General features: G+C 36.0%; 1 protein-coding gene across 1 annotated transcript; it reads left to right on the forward strand.

Moving 5' to 3' along the window:
- The first annotated feature begins 557 nt into the window (after positions 1–557).
- On the forward strand, positions 558–3448 carry LOC112794215 (glucan endo-1,3-beta-glucosidase, basic isoform-like). Its single transcript, XM_025836322.2, has 3 exons — positions 558–676; positions 1414–1929; positions 2500–3448. The coding sequence occupies exons 1-3, from the start codon at positions 604–606 to the stop codon at positions 3012–3014; spliced, it is 1104 nt and encodes a 367-aa protein (XP_025692107.1). The 5' UTR covers positions 558–603; the 3' UTR covers positions 3015–3448.
- Positions 3449–22278: the final 18830 nt, after the last annotated feature.

The following is a 22278-nucleotide window of genomic DNA, read 5'->3' on the forward strand; positions in this document are numbered from 1 at the left end:
AAAATAATTCTTAATTATCCTAATTATTTTTTGAATCTTAAAATTAGAAATACAAAGAATTGACTTAAGTTTGCTTTATGTTATAGCGAGTTCTCTAGACTTTTTTTTATATTTTATTTTTTGATTGTTCACGGTATCTTTCAGTTCGACAAAGAATAAGAACTAATCCATCACAGATCTAAACTCTATTTAATGATCTTTTGCTGGTCAATTAGTTATGCTAGACACTTGCTTAAGCAGACGAATGAGTTGACCATTCGATCAATTCAAATTAGTTTATATTTTATTTAACAAAAATATTTAATAACAAAAAAATATTAATAAAAAATTGACAATTAGCTTTATTTAATGCACCATACAATATATAAATAATAAATAAAATAAATTTAAACTGTTTAGGTTGATTATTTTTTATCTCTCTAATATTTTTAATTAGGCATAGTTTATATTAAATATTCAAATAAAGTTCTTGTAAGTTTATGCATGTTCCGTGATGAGTCATGAGGTGTGTGTGCATCTTTGTGTGTATATAAGGGGATCAATTCAGAGGCCAAAATAGAGCAAATCCTTTGATAATTGTTGTTTTAGATTTTCATCATACTAATGATAATGTCTTCGTTCTCATGGGTTACTGCTCTATTGCTTCTTCTATACATAGCTAAGCTTCGCTTGGCAGGTTCGTAATTCTATAAAGCGCAACTAATCTCTTTAATTTGTTAAATGTTAATCTTGTATGTGTATCTACGTATGTCATTAAAATTGTATCGTCTATAACAAAATTTTTATCGTAAGCATTTCATAAGTCTCGTATACAATAATATATTAGAAGAATTTTAAATGTTTTTAGAATATTGATGTTCAATCATTTTAATCGTTAATTTTAATTATAAAAAATATATATAATATATATAATATATATTAATTAAAATTAAAGATTAACATCACTGAATTACTAGCATTTTAAAAATATTTAAAAGTTTTCCTACTTAAGAATAACCGAATAGGTATATAAAAAATTAATTTTAAATTAATTAATATTCATTAAAATTTCTGTTTATATTTTTTTAATTTTTTTGACTAAATATTAATAAAAAAATAGAGGAAGTATAGAGAGCTAATAGAGTATCTGTACAATATATACAATAGGGTATAGGGATGTTCGATTCAATAGATATCTCAGATGTTTATTATCCCTGGTGCCGAATCTGGATAGTATGAGTGTATTGTGTTTGAGAAATTAGTAATATTTTATCCTGAATGTTTATTTTTTAACTTATATTAGGCCTAATAAATAGCTCATTGTACACATCGTACAAATACTTCATTGGCTCCTTAGCGAAATTCTAAAAAATAATAACAGATAATGTAGTATTTTTCGTTTAAAATTAACAAGGTCGTCTATTTGACCTATAGATGCTCAAATTGGTGTGTGCTATGGGATGCTGGGCAACAATCTACCAGCAGCAAAGGAAGTGATAGATGTTTACAGATCAAACAACATCAAACGAATGAGACTCTATGATCCCAATCAAGCTGCTCTACAAGCACTTAGAAACTCCGGCATTGAACTCATTCTTGGAGTTCCAAACTCTGACCTTCAAGGGCTTGCCACAAACTCTGACAGCGCACGCCAATGGGTGCAAAGAAATGTGCTAAGCTTTTGGCCTAGTGTCAAAATCAAGTACATTACAGTTGGTAATGAAGTGAGACCTGTTGGAGACTCCACTTCATGGATGGCTCAGTATGTTCTCCCAGCAATTCAGAATGTATACCAAGCTATTAGAGCTCAAGGCCTCCATGATCAAATCAAGGTTTCAACTGCCATTGACATGTCCCTCTTAGGAAACTCTTTTCCTCCTTCACAAGCCTCATTTAGGGCTGACGTCAGGTCATACCTAGACCTAATTATAGGGTATTTGGTATATGCAGGTCGGTAATGTTAACGACACAATTACTCAAAATTATTTTATAGGTAAAATATATTTTTTATTTTTAAAATTTATTAAAAATTTTAAAAATATTCTTAAGTTTTTAATTTGTTTTAATTTTATGTCAAAAATTGTCGATTTACATCAAATGTATTCTTAATAATTAATTTTTCAAAAAACAATTTTTAACATGAGCAAGTCAAACACAAAATTTTATTATTGACTCCTAGTTATCCAATATTATTGCTTAATTAATTATAAATTTTTTAAAAATTTAACTATTAAAAAATATATTTGATGTAACTAAAAATTTTTTTAGGATAATATTAAAACAAAATAAAATTTTAAAATATTTTTAAAATTTTTAACAAATTTTAAAGAAAAATATATTTTACCCTTATTTTATTTAACTTAATATCCATAATTTTATATATATAATATCTAATTATACTTTTATTACATCTATCTAATATTATTTAATTATTTCTGTGATAATTAATAATGAAAATTAAAAAAAAACTTTGAATTACTTTGAACTTATTTCTATTTTTTTTCACATTTTTGTTTGTAGGTGCACCATTACTAACCAACATTTATCCTTACTTTAGCTATAAAGATAACCCACGTGACATATCACTACCTTATGCTATTTTCACATCACCAAATGTTGTGGTACAAGATGGTCAATATGGGTACCAGAATCTTTTTGATGCTATGTTAGATGCAGTGCATGCTGCCATTGATAACACTGGAATTGGTTTTGTTGAGGTTGTTGTTTCTGAGAGCGGGTGGCCCTCAAGTGGAGATTTTGGTGCAACTTATGATAGTGCCCAGATTTATTTGGATAATTTGATTCGTCATGTTAATGGGGGCACTCCTAGAAGGCCTTGGAAGCCTACAGAAACTTATTTGTTTGCCATGTTTGATGAAAATCAGAAGAATCCAGAGCTGGAGAAGCATTTTGGACTTTTCTTTCCTAATAAACAGAAGAAGTATTCATTTGGGTTTGGTGCAGAAAGGAGAAGGGAATTCTTTGCCAATGAGTTCAATGCAACAGTTGTTCCATTATTGAAGAGTGACATTTGAGCTTTAATTTGAATTTATGTTGTCAAAATTTGGGTGATTTTCTAATCCATTTCCTTTTTTAATTACTGTGAGAATTTGGTAGATTTTAGGTTGATGTATCCAAATGTGTTTTGATATGTTGATCTAAGACTATACTAAATTTTTAATGCGGTAGTAGAAATAATAAGAATGGACAGAGTGATGTGGAATTTATAACTCACACTTACTAACCGGCAAGTGCATCGGGTCGTACCAAGTAATACCTTACATGAGTAAGGGTCGATCCCACGAGGATTGATGGATTAAGCAACAATAGTATTTGATAGAATTAGTTAGGCAAACAGAAAAGGATGTTGGAAGTTCAAAAGCATTAAACAGTAATGTTAGACTTTCAGAAAGCAAAAGCAGCAATGCGTTGGGAATAAAATATGTAGAAAATAGTTAAGGTTTCAGAGTTATCTATTTTTCCGGATTAATTTTTATTACTAACTAATTTAATCATGCAAGATATAATTTCATGGCAAACTATATGTGACTAGGCCCTAATTCCTTAGACCTTCCTAGTCTCCTCTAAAATTCATTAATTGCCAATTCCTTGGTCAGTTAATTCCAATTAGAGGGTAAAAATCAATTTTCAGTTTATATTCCACAAAAATTCTAATTACCCAAAAATAAGGGGATTATATGTCACGTATCCCATTAAATCCAAATAATTAAAATTTAGGATAATATGTTTCCAAGCTGTTGTTCAAGTAAAGAGCTTTTCCAAGTTTTACAGGAACTCAATTAGAACGTGGGTCATACTTCCGTTCCACCCATGTTCATAAAATAAAGAGCGAAAACAATTATTGAAATATAAATCAGAGCATGGAATAAATTAGAAAGATCAAACGAATTAATCCATTACAAATAGACAGAGCTCCTAACCTTAACAATGGAGGATTAGTTGCTCATGGTTCAGAGTAAAAAATAAGGATTGTGGTAACAATCTCCTCCTTGTCTAAATGTACAGAGTTTCTATTTATTACTCATCCTAGTAGGTTTGAAATCAAAAATTAAAAATAATATCTTTTCCTCAAAGATAAGATTTGAATTTGAATTCGAATTAATTAACAGATCTTCAGTTGATGGTTGGGGACCACTTGATTTGTCCATTCTGCAGCTTCTAATCTGTGTTTTCTGGGCTGGAAAGTGGGTCAAAATAGCCCAAAATTCGTAACCAGCGTCATTCGTATTTTTGCAGATCGCGCATGTGACGCGTCCGCGTCGTCCATGCGTTCGCGTCATTTGTGCAAATTCCAGTCCACGCGATCGCGTCAGGCACGCGATCGCGTCAGGCACGCGATCGCGTCATTGCGCTTTCCTCCATTCCGCGCGGTCGTGTGAGCCATGCGTCCGCGTCGGTCTTCGCTGGTCATCTCTTTGGTTTCTTCTTTTTCTCTGCAGAAACTTCATCAAATCCCTCCGAATGCTACCTAAAATAAATAAAATTGCACAAAACTCAAAATAGCATCCATAGTGGCTAAAATATAATTAATTCTAAATTAAACTCAACAATTTAGATGCAAATTTACTAGGAAAAGATAGATAAGATGCTCACGCATCACAACACCAAACTTAAACTGTTGCTTGTCCTCAAGCAACCAAAACTAATATAAGCTTATGATGTGAATTTGTATGAGAATGAGAGTTCGATTAAGCTCATGTCTCTTTTTATAGTGGGGTTTATAACTGTAATCCTGAATAGGTTTGGCATCTCACTCTCCTTTAAATCAAGAATGTTATTGTCATTAAGAATTAGAATTCGGATGATATTATGAATTCTCTGATCTTTACATTTCAGTTTAATCCTTGAACACAGCAAAAATTACTTTAATTTATTTTTCTTTGGTGCTTTGCACCTTGAGCCTAGCTGTGACTTTAAATGTTTTGTCTCAAGAGTTACTTGACACAGAAACACCACAAGCACTTAACTGGGGAACTTTCTTTGAGTTCTGATTTTTCTTTTAATTACTCCCAGACAGTGGTGCTCAAAGCCTTTGGCATACTCTGTTAAATGCAATTGATCTCGACTCTAAGTGTTCTGTCTCAAGGATTATTTGACACAATCACACCACAAGCATATGACTAGGGAAACAACTCTTTGAGCTTTTAATCATGTCTGACCTCCCTAGTCATTGATGCTCAGAGCCTTGGACCTTGTTTTTATTTATTAATTATTTTTTTTGCTGTTTCTTTTTGCTTCAAGGATTAAAATTTTTTTATTTTAGAGAAGTCATAATAATTCTCTAAATTCCTGTTCCTTATACATTAACATCCCTTGATTCAAATTCAAATATACACTGTTCATATCATGCATTCAAAAATCACAGAAAATACCACCACATTTAAGTAAATAAGACTATTCTTAGAATTAAACTCAATTTCTCATGCAATACATCACTTCTTTTTCTTTTCTTTTTAGATTCAAGTTTAGTGAGTGGTACATGAAACACCTTTTCAGCATTAAAAGAAAACTAATCCTATGATTCTAACTAATAAAAGATCATGCAACAGACAAAGTAAAATAGCAGAAACTAGAACATAACATAGAAAAAGAGGGGAGGAATAAAAATGAAAGGAACTCAACCACCTTAGTTATCCTAGCTGTCGCTCAATTCTTCAGGTTGTGCTTCTCAATGAAGATGATTCGCCTCCCTTTTATGCCAGAAAACCAATAAGCGCAGCGTCAACACCAAACTTAAAGGTTTGCTTGTCCTCAAGCAAATAAGAACTTTCCAAAACGACGCGGAAGCGTCAGGCACGCGATCACGTGCCCTGGATTTTATGCTATTCGCGCGAAGCCAACCGCGCGCCCGCGCGACTTTCTGTTTGCATGGCTTGGGAGCCAAATTTTCATACGACGCGTTCGGGTCATTCACGCTAACGCGTGGATGGCCGTTTGTGCAATCGACGCGATTGCATCGATCACGCGTCCGCGTGACCAATTCCGTGCGTTTAGCACAACTCTTGCCCCAAGCCAGCACAACTCTCTGCCCAAACACTCTTTTACGTCGATTTCGCAGGTCACGCGTCCGCGTCAGTGACGCGGCCGCGTGGATGGCGAAAAATCACAAGCGATGCGAACGCGTGGGGCACGCAATCGCGTGGGCTTCTTTGTGCGAAAGGCTCCATTCTCGCGCCACTCCCGCGCAACTCTCTGTCAAATTTATTTTTCACACACATCCATCTGACGCGAACGCGTCAGCGACGCTTTCGCGTCGTGTGTGCGTTTTTTTTTTTAACTTGAGGTGTTTGGTTCCTGTGATAAAATAGCTGCATGATCAGAAAAGTAGTGAGAACTCAGTAAAATAACTAAGAAAATTACTACTATGAAAAATAAAAATAGCTAAGGATACGAAATTATTGGGTTGCCTCCCGACAAGCGCTTCTTTATCGTCACTAGCTTGACAGTCAGTTCCTCTAAGGAGGAGGATTATAGGGGCTCAGTTCTTCACCCCTTACTTTGAACTTCTTTCCTGTATCTCCATAACGTAGCTCAATATGCTCCAGAGAGAGGATTCTGATTACTGTATAAACCCATGCTGGATTGCTGGTCAATACTACCTTCATTCATGGGGAGAAACCTTCAGTGGGGATCTTTTTGTTTCTCCATCCTCTAGGTACTTTCTTCTTTTTGGGAACCTCTTCCTTGGTAGATGAAGCATTCCCAACACCAAACTTAGGTTTGATGTCAGGAGGAATTTTATTGACTGTTACCAAGGGTGGTTTGAGTTACAGATTCTGCTGTGTATCATCAGGCAGTTTTTGAAGGTTTGGATCAATAACTTCAGCCTATATGCATCTCTCTTCTTCACCTGTTGGATGTATATCTTTGAAGACATGAAAGACCAATTGCTCATTATGCACTCTAAGCACCAATTCACCCACTTCTACATCAATTAGAGCTCTTCCAGTGGTTAGGAATGGTTTTCCTAGAATTATAGAGGCATTCTCATCCTCTCCTGTGTCAAGAATCACAAAGTCTACTGGGAGGAAGAACTTACCCACTTTAACCAAGATATTCTCCACTAATCCGTATGCAGGCTTCATAGATTTATCTGCCATCTGCAATGCTATCTTTGTGGGTTGTGCCTCTTGGATTTGCAGCTTCTTCATCACAGATAAAGGCATTAGATTTATGCTTGCCCCCATATCACATAGGGCTTTCTCAAAGGTTGTGCTCCCAATGGTGCATGGAATTTGAAAGCTCCCTGGATCTGGCATCTTCCTTGGCAAGTTATTCTGAATGACAGCACTACATTCCTTAGTCAGGACTACTGTCTCATCTCCCTTTAAACGCCTTTTCTTTGACAACAGTTCCTTCATGAACTTGGCATAGAGAGGCATTTGTTCCAAAACCTCAGCAAAAGGAATATTGATTTGTAACTTTCTGAAGATTTCTAAGAACTTTGAGAACTGCTTGTCCTTGGTCTCCTTTTGAAGTCTCTTGAGGATATGGCATCTTAGATTTGTACTCAGGAGCCTTTGGCAATGTAGGATGAGTGTCAAGAGAGTCTGGGAATGGGTTGTCTGCACGCTTTGGAGGGTCGTGCTCTACTTCTTGCTTCTTCTCTTCCTGAGCTTCCTTTTCAACTAGCTCTTCATTGGCCTTGGTCTCAGAGCCAGCTACTTTACCACTTCTCAATTGAATAACCTTGCAATCATCTCCTGGGTTCACCATTGTATCACCTTGAAATGTACTTGCAGACCTCTCAAGTATTTGCTTGCTCAGTTGGCCCACTAGCACCTCTAAATTTCTAATGGAGGCTCTGGTTTCCTGCATTACTTGTACTTCCGTACTTGCCACTTGTCCACTTATCACGGAGATAGCTTTGCATTCCTCTCTTGGATTTGGAATTGTGTTACTAGGAAGGCTATGAGTAGTCCTCTGATCAATTTCATTAACTCTGGTGGCTATTTGACCCATTTGAATCTCCAGGTTCTTGATGGATGCTCTGGTTTCCTGTCTAAAACCTATCAATATTGCTTCCAAATCATTGTTCTGTTGGAAACCGCCCTGAGAATTATTGTTGAAGTTTTGAGGTCTCTGAGGTTGATCTCTCCACCCAAAATTTGGGTGATTCCTCCACCCCTGATTGTATGTCTTAGAATATGGATCATTGTTGGGATTTTTAGGACCACTCCCCATGTAATTCACCTGTTCAGAAGAAGATTGAGCATAATCATAATTATCATTTTGCATAAAATTACCTGCCATGTCATAAGAGACTTCCTGTGTTGGATTTTGGGTGTTGATAGCTGAGACTTGCATGCCACCCATCTGTTGAGTAAGTAGATTTATTTGCTGAGACATCAGCTTGTTCTGAGCAAGAAGAGTATTAACAGCTTCTACTTCTAACACGCCTCTCTTCTGAGGGTTCTCAGAGTTCACAGAGTTCCTGTTAGATGAGTATAAATATTGGTTGCTAGCAACCAATTCAATCAGCTCAATAGTCTCCTCTGGTGTCTTCTTCTTGTGCAATGAACCGCCTGCAGAAGTGTCTAGGCTCATCTTGGACATCTCACCCAAGCCTTCATAAAAGATATCTAGTTGGGTCCATTTGGAGAACATGTCTGGAGGGCATTGCCTAGTCAGTAGCTTGTATCTCTCCCAAGCTTCATACAGAGTTTCACCATCCTTCTGTTTGAAGGTCTGAACCTCCAACCTAAGCTTAGTCAGCTTCTTAGGTGGGAAAAATTTTGTGAGAAACTCAGTAACAACCTTGTCTCAAGTATCCAAACTCTCCTTTGGTTGGGAATCTAGCCATAGCTTTGCTTTATCCCTCAGAGCAAACGGAAAAAGCATGAGTCTGTACACCTCTGGATTCACTCCATTTGTCTTCACAGTATCACATATCTGCAGAAAATCAGATATGAACTGATTTGGATCTTCATGAGGAAGTCCATGATACTGGCAATTTTGTTGCACCAAGGTGACCAATTGTGGCTTCAACTCAAAGTTGTTTGCATTTATAGGAGGCACCACAATACTTTTTCCATAAAGATCCGCAGTAGGGGCAGAATAAGAGCCAAGCACTCTCCTCTGTTGATCATCCCCATTCGAATTTACCACATTGGCATTAGCATTATTATTTGCCATAGTGGATTCTGCAGCCTTGCAAATTCTTGCTTGTTGTAAGCGCCGCCTGAAAATCCTTTCAGGTTCAGGATCAAAGTCTAAGAGATGTTCTTTGTCTCTGTTCCTGCGCATAAACAAACAGAAAACAAGAAAGAGTGGGAATCTCTACGTAAGAGTGTAGAGAATTCCCAGTGAGGTAACCTGTGTAAAGAGATAAAAATATTGAATAAAATAAAAAGAAGAAAAATAATAAATAGTCAACACCAAACTTAATTTCAGAAATTAAGAGAAATATTGGTCCTATTTATTTAAATAAAAAATTTCGAAAATATTTTTTTTAAAAAAAAGAAAAAAAATAAAATAAAAAGAAGTAAAATAAAAAAAAGAAACAGGGAACGAAACGAACAAACAAAAAAAAAAGAAAAGAAAAGGAAACAGGAAACGAAAGGGAAAAAAATGGAAAAAAAGGAAAAAATAAATAAATAGCGAAATAAAGAAAATTAAAATAATTTTTTTTGAAAATATTTAAAATTTAAATAAAATTAAAAATAAAATGCCTAATCTAAGCAACAAACAACTAATAGTTGTTAATCACAATCAATCTCCGGCAATGGCGCCAAAAACTTGATGCGGAGTTTATAACCCACACTTACTAACCGGCAAGTGCACCGGGTCGTACCAAGTAATACCTTACGTGAGTAAGGGTCGATCCCACGAGGATTGATGGATTAAGCAACAATAGTATTTGATAGAATTAGTTAGACAAACAGAAAAGGATGTTGGAAGTTCAAAAGCATTAAACAGTAATGTTAGACTTTCAGAAAGCAAAAGCAGCAATGCGTTGGGAATAAAATATGTAGAAAATAGTTAAGGTTTCAGAGTTATCTATTTTTTCGGATTAATTTTTATTACTAACTAATTTAATCATGCAAGATATAATTTAATGACAAACTATATGTGACTAGGCCCTAATTCCTTAGACCTTCCTAGTCTCTTCTAAAATTCATTAACTGCCAATTCCTTGGTCAGTTAATTCCAATTAGAGGGTAAAAATCAATTTTCAGTTTATATGCCACAAAAATTCTAATTATCCAAAAATAAGGGGATTATATGTCACGTATCCCATTAAATCCAAATAATTAAAATTTAGGATAATATGTTTCCAAGTTGTTGTTCAAGTAAAGAGCTTTTCCAAGTTTTACAGGAACTCAATTAGAACGTGGGTCATACTTCCGTTCCACCCATGTTCATAAAATAAAGAGCGAAAACAATTATTGAAATATAAATCAGAGCATGGAATAAATTAGAAAGATCAAACGAATTAATCCATTACAAAATAGACAAAGCTCCTAACCTTAACAATGGAGGATTAGTTGCTCATGGTTCAGAGTAGAAAATAAGGATTGTGGTAACAATCTCCTCCTTGTCTAAATGTACAGAGTTTCTATTTATTACTCATCCTAGTAGGTTTGAAATCAAAAATTAAAAATAATATCTTTTCCTCAAAGATAAGATTTGAATTTGAATTCAAATTAATTAACAGATCTTCAGTTGATGGTTGGGGACCACTTGATTTGTCCATTCTGCAGCTTCTAATCTGTGTTTTCTGGGCTGGAAAGTGGGTCAAAATAGCCCAAAATTCGTAACCAGCGTCATTCGTATTTTTGGAGATCGCGCATGTGACCCGTCCGCGTCGTCCATGCGTTCGCTTCATTTGTGCAGATTCCAGTCCACGCGATCGCGTCAGGCACGCGATCGCGTCATTGCGCTTTCCTCCATTCCGCGCGGTCGCGTGAGCCATGCGTCCGCGTCGGTCTTCGCTGGTCATCTCTTTGGTTTCTTCTTTTTCTCTGCAGAAACTTCATCAAATCCCTCCGAATGCTACCTAAAATAAATAAAATTGCACAAAACTCAAAATAGCATCCATAGTGGCTAAAATATAATTAATTCTAAATTAAACTCAACAATTTAGATGCAAATTTACTAGGAAAAGATAGATAAGATGCTCACACATCATAGAGCAAGACAAAATAAAGGAGTGATTATTCTTGTAATTGATGTTGTGATCATGTGATGTACTATTTGATTCTTGGAGGATAATTTAAGGTGAAAATGAACAGAATTGAGTGGAGCTTTAATTTTGACAAGTCTAACAACTCTAACAACTCTAATTTATATTATAAATAGACTTTTTTCAGCTTAAGCATGATCTGTTTAAAGTTTGACAACTTAAACCTATGAGCGTATTTTTTTTTGTGACTTCCTATGAGCGTACTTAAAAGGTCTACTTCGTGAATTACAAACTTGAAATAATAAACTTAAAAATTTTAAATCAATATTAAATACATTTTAAAATTTATAATTCATAATTTGTAAGTATAATTTATTTATATATTAATTATTGTTAGTCACATATCATAATCATACTTGTAATTTATAAACTTTTTTTTGAATAAAAAAATTAAAAATTTAACTAATCTTCGCTATTGATTATTTTTTATTTTGTTTTAAGTTTAATATAAATGAATAGTTAAAAGTATAAACTAAAAATAATTTATTCTTATAAAAAAGATTATTTTAATGAGCCAGCCCACGAATTTTATAAGTTTTTTTTTAATTTATGATCTGGTCTTTTTAATTAATAACTTTTATAAAAAAATTCAAAGATTTTCGAATCGAGCCACAAGGTCGTATCGAATAATCCAATCCACTTCTATTTTTAGGGACAATTTACATATATTTATTTTTATGTATGTGAAATAGATAATTAAAAATTATTATATAATTAATAATTTAATTAAATATATTAAATTATCACACCGTTTTTAATTATTAATTTCGTATAACTACACGTGAGTTTTATTCTTTTTTTCTTATTTCTTCTAACAATATCTTCTCAATCTATTGCACATTTTTTTCATGTCATCTTTCTTTAGTTCTATTATCATTCTCTTTTTTATAATTCTCTTCATTTTAGTCATTGTTGATGGTTAATAATGATATCAGTAATTATAAAAAGTGTTTAAAAGTAATGTTTTAATAATTATAATTAATGCTAAAATAATATGAAATCTTTTTATCTAATCATCTAAAATAACACATTTAAATATTTTTCTTGTTAGCAAAGGTAGCGAAATTGTATTTCAAATAAAGAGGCAAAATATTATTATTATTTGATCCAATAGACACTACATCATATAAGCGAAATATTGAATATCATTAGATTTATCGTCAGATTTAGCGTTAAATTTTTTGACGGTTACGAGTAAAAATTCGTCTCTCAAAAAAATTACTATTAGAGTAAAAATTTTGTTATTAAATATGACCATAAATAGTGACGTAAAATTTTATTTTATTAGCGCCAATATTATCATCGGATTTTAGGCAATAATGAACATCTTACTACAAATATTTTTGTTAATAAAATTCAAACACAAAACTCTTTTCCCTTACTTTTGCGAACTCTCTCTCTTCTCTTTTTCTCTCTCTCATCTTTTTGTCTCTCATCTTTAATTTATGTCGCTGCTCCGGTGAAGCTGCCGTCGTCGCCACCACCTGAAGCTGCCATTTTTTGTGTCTGTTTTCACCGAAGGTTCTCAACTTATTGCCATCACTGTCGCTTCTTGTCACTACCATACTTCCATCAACCTGCAGTCACCGTTAGAAGTAATTTTTGTATAATTTTTTTATGAATTTAGGACTTTGTTAAGTATTTTATTAAATTATTGATTATATTTGTTCAATGAAGTGTGTGATTAGGATTTGTTATGTTAATTTAATGTAATTAGAAATTAAATAATGTTAAAGTAGATTAGAATAGGATGAAATTAAGAGTGCTTGAGTTGTTTGAAAATTTTATTTAGGTATTATATATTAAGAGTGTTTGAGTTGATGAAAGATTTTATTTGAGTTTAGTGAATGGATTTTTTTAATTGCATTAAATTTATATCGTTTATTTTTGTTATATATGCTTGTTGTTAATTTGGTAAAACTAGAATGAGGTTTTAATTAATTGTAAGGTTGGGTTTTATTTATTCCTTTCAAATTAGTTTTTGATGTAATTTCACCTTGTGAATTTAATAAGTTATCTTTTTTATTCGGACGATGCTATTTTCTTTGAGATTAATTGGAATTTGCTTCTTTTGTAGTGTAAAACCCCGCAAAATACTAAATAATTAATTGACAACTAATAAATAAATTAAATGAGAGCGAAAAAGGATTAGAGATTTAATATTTATAATTTGGAGAAATAAAATATTTATGGTATGAATTAAAACACTTATCTTAAAGGTTTTGGCATAAAATATGACCAACCGACTAAAGAAATGAAATTAGGCCTTACTGGGCCCAAGCCCCATATATATACCCACACTTAATGAGATTTCAGCCATCATTTTCTCCATTTTATTAGAGAAATTCAAAATTGAGAGAAGAGAAAAGAGTAAAGGAGAGAAAACTCTAGCCACTCTCACCTTCAATCCATCATAACTTTTGCTATGGAGCTCCGATTGACAAGTCGTTTATGGCCACGTGAAACTTGTCTCCTCCTCTTCAATTTTATCTAAATATTTTGGTGAGTAACTCAAAATCCCAGCCCAATTTCTCATTCAAAGCTGAAATTATATTTTTGGTTTGGGTATTGAAGATTTTTGGTAATTTTGATGTTGTTATAGAGAGTTCTCTAACTTATGTTCTTGGTGGTATTCATCACTAATTTTAGTGGATAAAGATAAGAAACTCTTTTTCTCTCTTGGTTCATTAATTTATAAAAATTCTAGTTTTTAATATTGTGTTAAATTGTATAGTATGGTGTTAGATTGAGTAATTGAAATCTTAGCTTGGTAAAATTTTAGAAAGAAGTTTGGAAGCTCGGAATTGCAACATTAAGATACGGGTGATAGTTTTGAGTAGGTATTATCTAAGGTTATATAAAAACCTAGCTTACTTGCCTCTAGGATAAGTTGAATGGAATTGCTTATTGGTATACTTGAATAATGGTTAGTATGAGTATTGAGTTAGTTGATATATTTTTCGTATAAAATTGAGAGTAGAAATAATGAGTTTTTTATGAATTGAGAGGTTCTATATGATATTGTTGCAATTGGATATTGTGTTGAATGTTGGTTCTATGTTGCATGAAAATGAGTATGTATATTGAAGTTTTTATTGAAAATTTGGTATATGAATATTGTAATTTGTGTAAATTGGGCCGGAGGCCATGATAGGGTGAGGAATCTCCTATGTGGTAAGTTGAGGTAAGTAGTGTGAAATGTTGTATGAGAATGAGATATTTGATGATGATTGATTATGAATTTTGTTTGTATGAGTGTGTATGTTGAGATTGTCTTGAAGAATTGATTAAATGGGAGTTGAATGATTAGAAATGGTAGAAAATTGATAAATATATTTTGAGAGAGCTTAGAAGTGGTATTGGAATGGTTTTGAACTGAATTAGAACTGGAATTGGTGAAAATTGTTATGCAGAAATATTTGGGTAAAAATGGATTTTTAACAAAATTCGGATCTCGAAATTTTGTAGAACTTGTTTTAAATAAAAATTGGGTTTGTCTATTTTATGATGTTCGACGAATGGACGGAAAATGATTTTAACAAAAAAGTTATGAACGTTTGAAAATCTGGTTTAAAACGGAATTTTGCAGAAGTTGCAGAAGACTGAGGTCATGCGTATGCACGACTTGCGTTTCGAGAGCTTAATGTTTTTTGTGCGCATACCAAAAGAGAACTCGTGCGTACGCATGAGGCATGCATACACACGAATATCCTGTCTTGCTAAAAATGTGATTTTTAACTGTTTATTTACCTATTCAACTCTTTTTTTTTTTTACTTTTGTAACCCCTATTTGAGATCCGATAACTATTTTATATGATTTGAAACTAATTTTATTCCTCTAAATTGTTTTCTTAACGTTTCAAACTTCCGTAAATCTTATAATGAGTATAAAGGATAATGAAAATAAAATGATATGATTGAATGATGAGATTGAGTTGATTCGAGAAGATAATGAGGATGAGATGATATGATTGAATGATGAAATTGATTTGATTTGAGAGGATAATGAGGATGAGATTATATGATTAAATGATTAGATTGAGATTATTCGAGAGGATAATGAGAATGAGATGATATGATTGAATGATGAGATTGAGTTGATTTGAGAGGATAATGAGAATAAGATGACATAAGTGAATGATGAGGCTGAGTTTATTCGAGAGGATAATGAGAATGAGTTTATTGATATTTGAGCTTCTAGGGTAGATACAAGGATTGTGAGTTTGTCCTGCTTGCTCCCAGTTGGTATTTGAGCTTCTGGGGCTAGATGCAAGGATTATAGTTTTGTCCCGCTTGCTTCCAGCCGGTATTTGAGCTTCTGGGATAGATGCAAGGATTGTGGTGTTGTCCCACTTGCTCCCAGTTAATATTTGAGCTTCTAGGGTAACATGCAAGGATGGTGGTTTTGTTCCACTTGCTTCTGGTCGGAATTAAGACTTTGTTGACCTCTGTCACAAGATGTAGACGGGCACTTATACCTTCCTGGCTGTTTTCTCCATGGATATTGATCAATGAATATGATTTTGAGTTTAAGCTTAGGGATGCACGCACCGAGGGACTATCTAGGGTTAGCTACCGAACATGTCGGGTTTGGCTGTATAACCAACAGATGAGTTTATTGGCCATAGGGCAGACATACATCATCTGTATTTGTGTGTATTGTTTGGGTGTGCATCTTGTATCTGGCTTGCTGGTGCACGAAATTGTGATCATCAATGGCGCCATCAACATGGTACGCTCAATTGCAATCTCACTTCTTTATCACAACTTCGCACAACTAACCAGCAAGTGTACTGGGTCGTCCAAGTAATAAACCTTACGCGAGTAAGGGTCGATCCCACAGAGATTGTTGGTATGAAGCAAGCTATGGTCACCTTGTAAATCTTAGTCAGGCAAACTCAAATGGATATGGGTGATATACGAATAAAACATAAAGATAAAGATAGAGATACTTATGTAATTCATTGGTGGGAATTTCAGATAAGCGTATGAAGGTGCTGTGTCCCTTCCGTCTCTCTGCTTTCCTACTGTCTTCATCCAATCCTTCTTACTCCTTTCCATGGCAAGCTTATGCAAGGGTTTCACCGTTGTCAGTGGCTACCTCCCATCCTCTCAGTGGAAATGTTCAACGCACCCTGTCACGGCACGGCTATCCATCTGTCGGTTCTCAATCAGGCCGGAATAGAATCCAGTGATTCTTTTGCATCTGTCACTAACGCCCCGCCCTCAGGAGTTTAAAGCTCGTCACAGTCATTCAATCATTGAATCCTACTCAGAATACCACAGACAAGGTTAGACCTTCCGGATTCTGTTGAATGCCGCCATCAGTTCTAGCCTATACCACGAAGACTCTGATCTCACGGAATGGCTGGCTCGGTTGTCAGGCGAGCGCTCGGTTGTCAGGCGATCAACCATGCATCGTGTATCAGGAATCCAAGAGATATCCACCCAATCTAAGGTAGAACGGAGGTGGTTGTCAGGCACACGTTCATAGGTGAGAATGATGATGAGTGTCACGGATCATCACATTCATCAAGTTGAAGAACAAGTGGTATCTTAGAACAAGAACAAGCGGAATTGAATAGAAGAACAATAGTAATTGCATTAATACTCGAGGTACAGCAGAGCTCCACACCTTAATCTATGGTGTGTAGAAACTCCACCGTTGAAAATACATAAGTGATAGTGTGATCATTGGCTTCGGCCCCAGAGAGGGAACCAGAAGAACCAAGATCTGATCTCAGATCTAAAGTGATCAAAAGATGAAAATACAATAGTAAAAGGTCCTATATATAGAGAACTAGTAGCCTAGGCTTTACAGAGATGAGTAAATGACATAAAAATCCACTTCCGAGCCCACTTGGTGTGTGCTTGGGCTGAGCATTGAAGCATTTTCGTGTAGAGACTTCTCTTGGAGTTAAACGCCAGCTTTGGTGCCAGTTTGGGCGTTTAACTCCCATCCTTGTGCCAGTTCCGGCGTTTAACGCTGGGAATTCTGAAGGTGACTTTGAACGCCGGTTTGGGCCATCAAATCTTGGGCAAAGTATGGACTATCATATATTGATGGAAAGCCCAGGATGTCTACTTTCCAACGCCATTAAGAGCGCGCCAATTGGGCTTCTGTAGCTCCAGAAAATCCACTTCGAGTGCAGGGAGGTCAGAATCCAACAGCATCTGCAGTCCTTTTTAGTCTCTGAATCAGATTTTTGCTCAGGTCCCTCAATTTCAGCCAGAAAATACCTGAAATCACAGAAAAACACACAAACTCATAGTAAAGTCCAGAAAAGTGAATTTTAACTAAAAACTAATAAAAATATACTAAAAACTAACTAAATCATACTAGAAACATACTAAAAACAATGCCAAAAAGCGTACAAATTATCCGCTCATCACAACACCAAACTTAAATTGTTGCTTGTCCTCAAGCAACTGAAAATCAAATAAGATAAAAAGAAGAGAATATGCAATGAATTCCAAAAATATCTATGAAGATCAGTATTAATTAGATGAGCGGGGCTTTTAGCTTTTTGCCTCTGAACAGTTTTGGCATCTCACTCTATCCTTTGAAATTCAGAATGATTGGCTTCTATAGGAACTTAGAATCCAGATAGTGTCATTGATTCTCCTAGTTAAGTATGTTGATTCTTGAACACAGCTACTTATTGAGTCTTGGCCGTGGCCCAAAGCACTCTGTCTTCCAGTATTACCACCGGATACATACATGCCACAGACACATAATTGGGTGAACCTTTTCAGATTGTGACTCAGCTTTGCTAGAGTCCCCAATTAGAGGTGTCCAGGGTTCTTAAGCACACTCTTTTTGCCTTGGATCACAACTTTATTTCTTTCTTTTTCTTTCTTTTTCTTTCTTTTTCTCTTTCTTTTTCTTTCTCTCTTTTTTTTTCGATTTTTTTTTGTATTCACTGCTTTTTCTTGCTTCAAGAATCATTTTTATGATTTTTCAGATTCTCAGTAACATGTCTCCTTTTTCATCATTCTTTCAAGAGCCAACATTCATGAACCACAAATTCAAAAGACATATGCACTGTTTAAGCATACATTCAGAAAACAAAAGTATTGCCACCACATCAAAATAATTAAACTGTTATAAAATTCAAAATTCATGCAATTCTTTTCTTTTTCAACTAAGAACATTTTTCATTCAAGAAAGGTGATGGATTCATAGGACATTCATAACTTTAAGGCATAGACACTAATGATCATAAGACACAAACATAGATAAACATAAGCATAAATTTTCGAAAAACAAGAAAAATAAAGAACAAGGAAATTAAAGAACGGGTCCACCTTAGTAATGGCGGCTTGTTCTTCCTCTTGAAAGTCCTATGGAGTGCTTGAGCTCCTCAATGTCTCTTCCTTGTCTTTGTTGCTCCTCTCTCATGATTCTTTGATCTTCTCTAATTTCATGGAGGAGAATGGAATGTTCTTGGTGCTCCACCCTTAGTTGTCCCATGTTGGAACTCAATTATCCTAGGGAGGTGTTTAGTTGCTCCCAATAGTTTTGTGGAGGAAAGTGCATCCCTTGAGGCATCTCAGGGACTTGATGATGAGAGGGGTCTCTTGTTTGCTCCATCCTCTTCTTAGTGATGGGCTTGTCCTCATCAATGGGGATGTCTCCCTCTATGTTAACTCCAACTGAATAACAGAGGTGACAAATGAGATGAGGAAAGGCTAACCTTGCCAAGGTAGAGGACTTGTCCGCCACCTTATAAAGTTCTTGGGATATAACCTCATGAACTTCTATTTCTTCTCCAATCATGATGCTATGAATCATGATAGCCCGGTCTATGGTAACTTCGGACCGGTTGCTAGTGGGAATGATTGAGCGTTGGATAAACTCTAACCATCCTCTAGCCACGGGTTTGAGGTCATGCCTTCTCAATTGAACCGGCTTTCCTCTTGAATCTCTCTTCCATTGGGCGCCCTCTTCACAAATGTCTATGAGGACTTGGTCCAACCTTTGATCAAAGTTGACCCTTTTTGAGTTTGAAAGGGATCTTGGGGATCGCCTTCTTCAAGGCCACAACTTCATAGAGGTGGTCTTGATGCGCCCTTGAGATGAATCTCTCCATCTCCCATGACTCGGAGGTGGAAGCTTTTGCCTTCCCTTTCCTCTTTCTAGAGGTTACTCCGGCCTTGGATGCCATAAATGGTTATGGAAAAACAAAAAGCAATGTTTTTACCACACCAAACTTAAAAGGTTTGCTCGTCCTCGAGCAAAAGAAGAAAGAAGAGAGTAGAAGAAGAAGAAATAGAGGAGATGGAGATGGCTTCGTGTTTCGGCCAAAGGGGAAGAAGTAGTGGTTAGGTTGTGTGAAAATGAAGGAGTGAAGATGGGTTTATATAGGGGTGGGGGGAGGGTGATGTTCGGCTATGTGAGGGTGGGTTTGGGAGGGAAAGTGGTTTGAATTTGATTGGTGGGGTAGGTGGGGTTTTATGAAGGATAGATGTGAGTGGTGAAGAGAAAGATGAGATTTGATAGGTGAAGGGTTTTTGGGGAAGAGGTGTTGAGGTGATTGGTGAATGGGTGAAGAAGAGAGAGTATAGGTGGGGATCCTGTGGGGTCCACAGATCCTGAGGTGTCAAGGAAAAGTCATCCCTGCACCAAATGGCATGCAAAAATGCGTTTTTAGCCAATTCTGGCGTTAAACGCCGGGCTGGTGCCCATTTCTGGCGTTTAACGCCAAGTGCTTGCCCTTTTCTGGCGTTTAACGCCAGTCTGGTGCCCCTTTCTGGCGTTAAACGCCCAGAATGGTGCCAGACTGGGCGTTAAACGCCCATCTGCTAGCCTTACTGGCGTTTAAATGCCAGTAGGTTCTCCCTCCAGGGTGTGCTGTTTTTCTTCCTGTTTTTCGTTCTATTTTTGCTTTTTCAATTGATTTTGTGACTTCTCATGATCATCAACCTACAGAAAACATAAAATAACAAAAGAGAATAGATAAAATATAACATTGGGTTGCCTCCCAACAAGCGCTTCTTTAATGTCAGTAGCTTGACAGAGGACTCTCATGGAGCCTCACAGATACTCAGAGCAATGTTGGAACCTCCCAACACCAAACTTAGAGTTTGATTGTGGGGGTTCAACACCAAACTTAGAGTTTGGTTGTGGCTTCCCAACATCAAACTTAGAGTTTGACTGTGGGGGCTCTGTTTGGCTCTGTTTTGAGAGGAGCTCTTCATGCTTCCTCTCCATGGTGACAGAGGGATATCCTTGAGCCTTAAACACCAAGGATTCTTCATTCACTTGAATGATCAACTCTCCTCTATCAACATCAATCACAGCCTTTGCTGTGGCTAGGAAGGGTCTGCCAAGGATGATGGATTCATCCATGCACTTCCCAGTCTCTAGGACTATGAAATCAGCAGGGATGTAATGGTCTTCAACTTTTACCAGAACATCCTCTACAAGTCCATGAGCTTGTTTTCTTGAATTGTCTGCCATCTCTAGTGAGATTTTTGCAGCTTGCACCTCAAAGATCCCTAGCTTCTCTATTACAGAGAGAGGCATAAGGTTTACACTTGACCCTAGGTCACACAAGGCCTTCTTGAAGGTCATGGTGCCTATGGTACAAGGTATTGAAAACTTCCCAGGATCCTGTCTCTTTTGAGGTAATTTCTGCCTAGACAAGTCATCCAGTTCTTTGGTGAGCAAAGGGGGTTCATCCTCCCAAGTCTCATTTCCAAATAACTTGTCATTTAGCTTCATGATTGCTCCAAGGTATTTAGCAACTTGCTCTTCAGTGACATACTCATCCTCTTCAGAGGAAGAATACTCATCAGAGCTCATGAATGGCAGAAGTAAGTCCAATGGAATCTCTATGGTCTCATTTTGAGCCTCAGATTCCCATGGTTCCTCATTGGGGAACTCATTGGAGGCCAGTGGACGTCCATTGAGGTCTTCCTCAGTGGCGTTCACTGCCTCTTCCTCCTCTCCTAGTTCGGCCATGTTGATGGCTTTGCACTCTCCCTTTGGATTTTCTTCTGTATTGCTTGGAAGAGTACTGGGAGGGAGTTCAGTAATTTTCTTGCTCAGCTGACCCACTTGTGCCTCCAAGTTTCTAATGGAGGACCTTGTTTCAGTCATGAAACTTTGAGTGGTTTTGATTAGATCAGAGACCATGGTTGCTAAGTCAGAGGTGTTCTGCTTAGAACTCTCTGTCTGTTGCTGAGAAGATGATGGAAAAGGCTTGCCATTGCTAAACCTGTTTCTTCCACCATTATTATTGTTGAAACCTTGTTGAGGTCTCTGTTGATCCTTCCATGAGAAATTTGGATGATTTCTCCATGAAGGATTATAGGTGTTTCCATAGGATTCTCCCATGTAATTCACCTCTTCCATTGAAGGGTTCTCAGGATCATAAGCTTCTTCCTCAGATGAAGCCTCCTTAGTACTGCTTGGTGCATTTTGCATTCCAGACAGACTTTGAGAAATCATATTGACTTGTTGAGTCAATATTTTGTTCTAAGCCAATATGGCATTCAGAGTGTCAATCTCAAGAACTCCTTTCTTCTGACTAGTCCCATTGTTCACAGGATTTCTTTCAGAAGTGTACATGAATTGGTTATTCGCAACCATTTCAATGAGCTCTTGAGCTTCTGTCGGTGTCTTCTTCAGATGAAGAGATCCTCCAGCAGAGCTATCCAAAGACATCTTGGATAGTTCAGAGAGATCATCATAGAAAATACCTATGATGCTCCATTCAGAAAGCATGACAGAGGGACACTTTCTGATTAATTGTTTGTATCTTTTCCAAGCTTCATAGAGGGATTCTCCTTCCTTCTGTCTGAAGGTTTGGACTTCCACTCTAAGCTTACTCAATTTTTGAGGTGGAAAGAAATTTGCCAAGAAGGCATTGACTAGCTTTTCCCAAGAGTTCAGGCTTTCTTTAGGTTGTGAGTCCAACCATATTCTAGCTCTGTCTCTTACAGCAAAAGGGAATAGCATAAGTCTGTAGACCTCAGGGTCAACCCCATTAGTCTTGACAGTGTCACAGATTTGCAAGAACTCAGCTAAAAACTGATGAGGATCTTCCAATGGAAGTCCATAGAACTTGCAATTCTGTTGCATTAGA

The sequence above is a fragment of the Arachis hypogaea genome, chromosome 4, assembly GCF_003086295.3.
Source record: "Arachis hypogaea cultivar Tifrunner chromosome 4, arahy.Tifrunner.gnm2.J5K5, whole genome shotgun sequence".
Classification (NCBI taxonomy): Eukaryota; Viridiplantae; Streptophyta; class Magnoliopsida; order Fabales; family Fabaceae; genus Arachis; species Arachis hypogaea.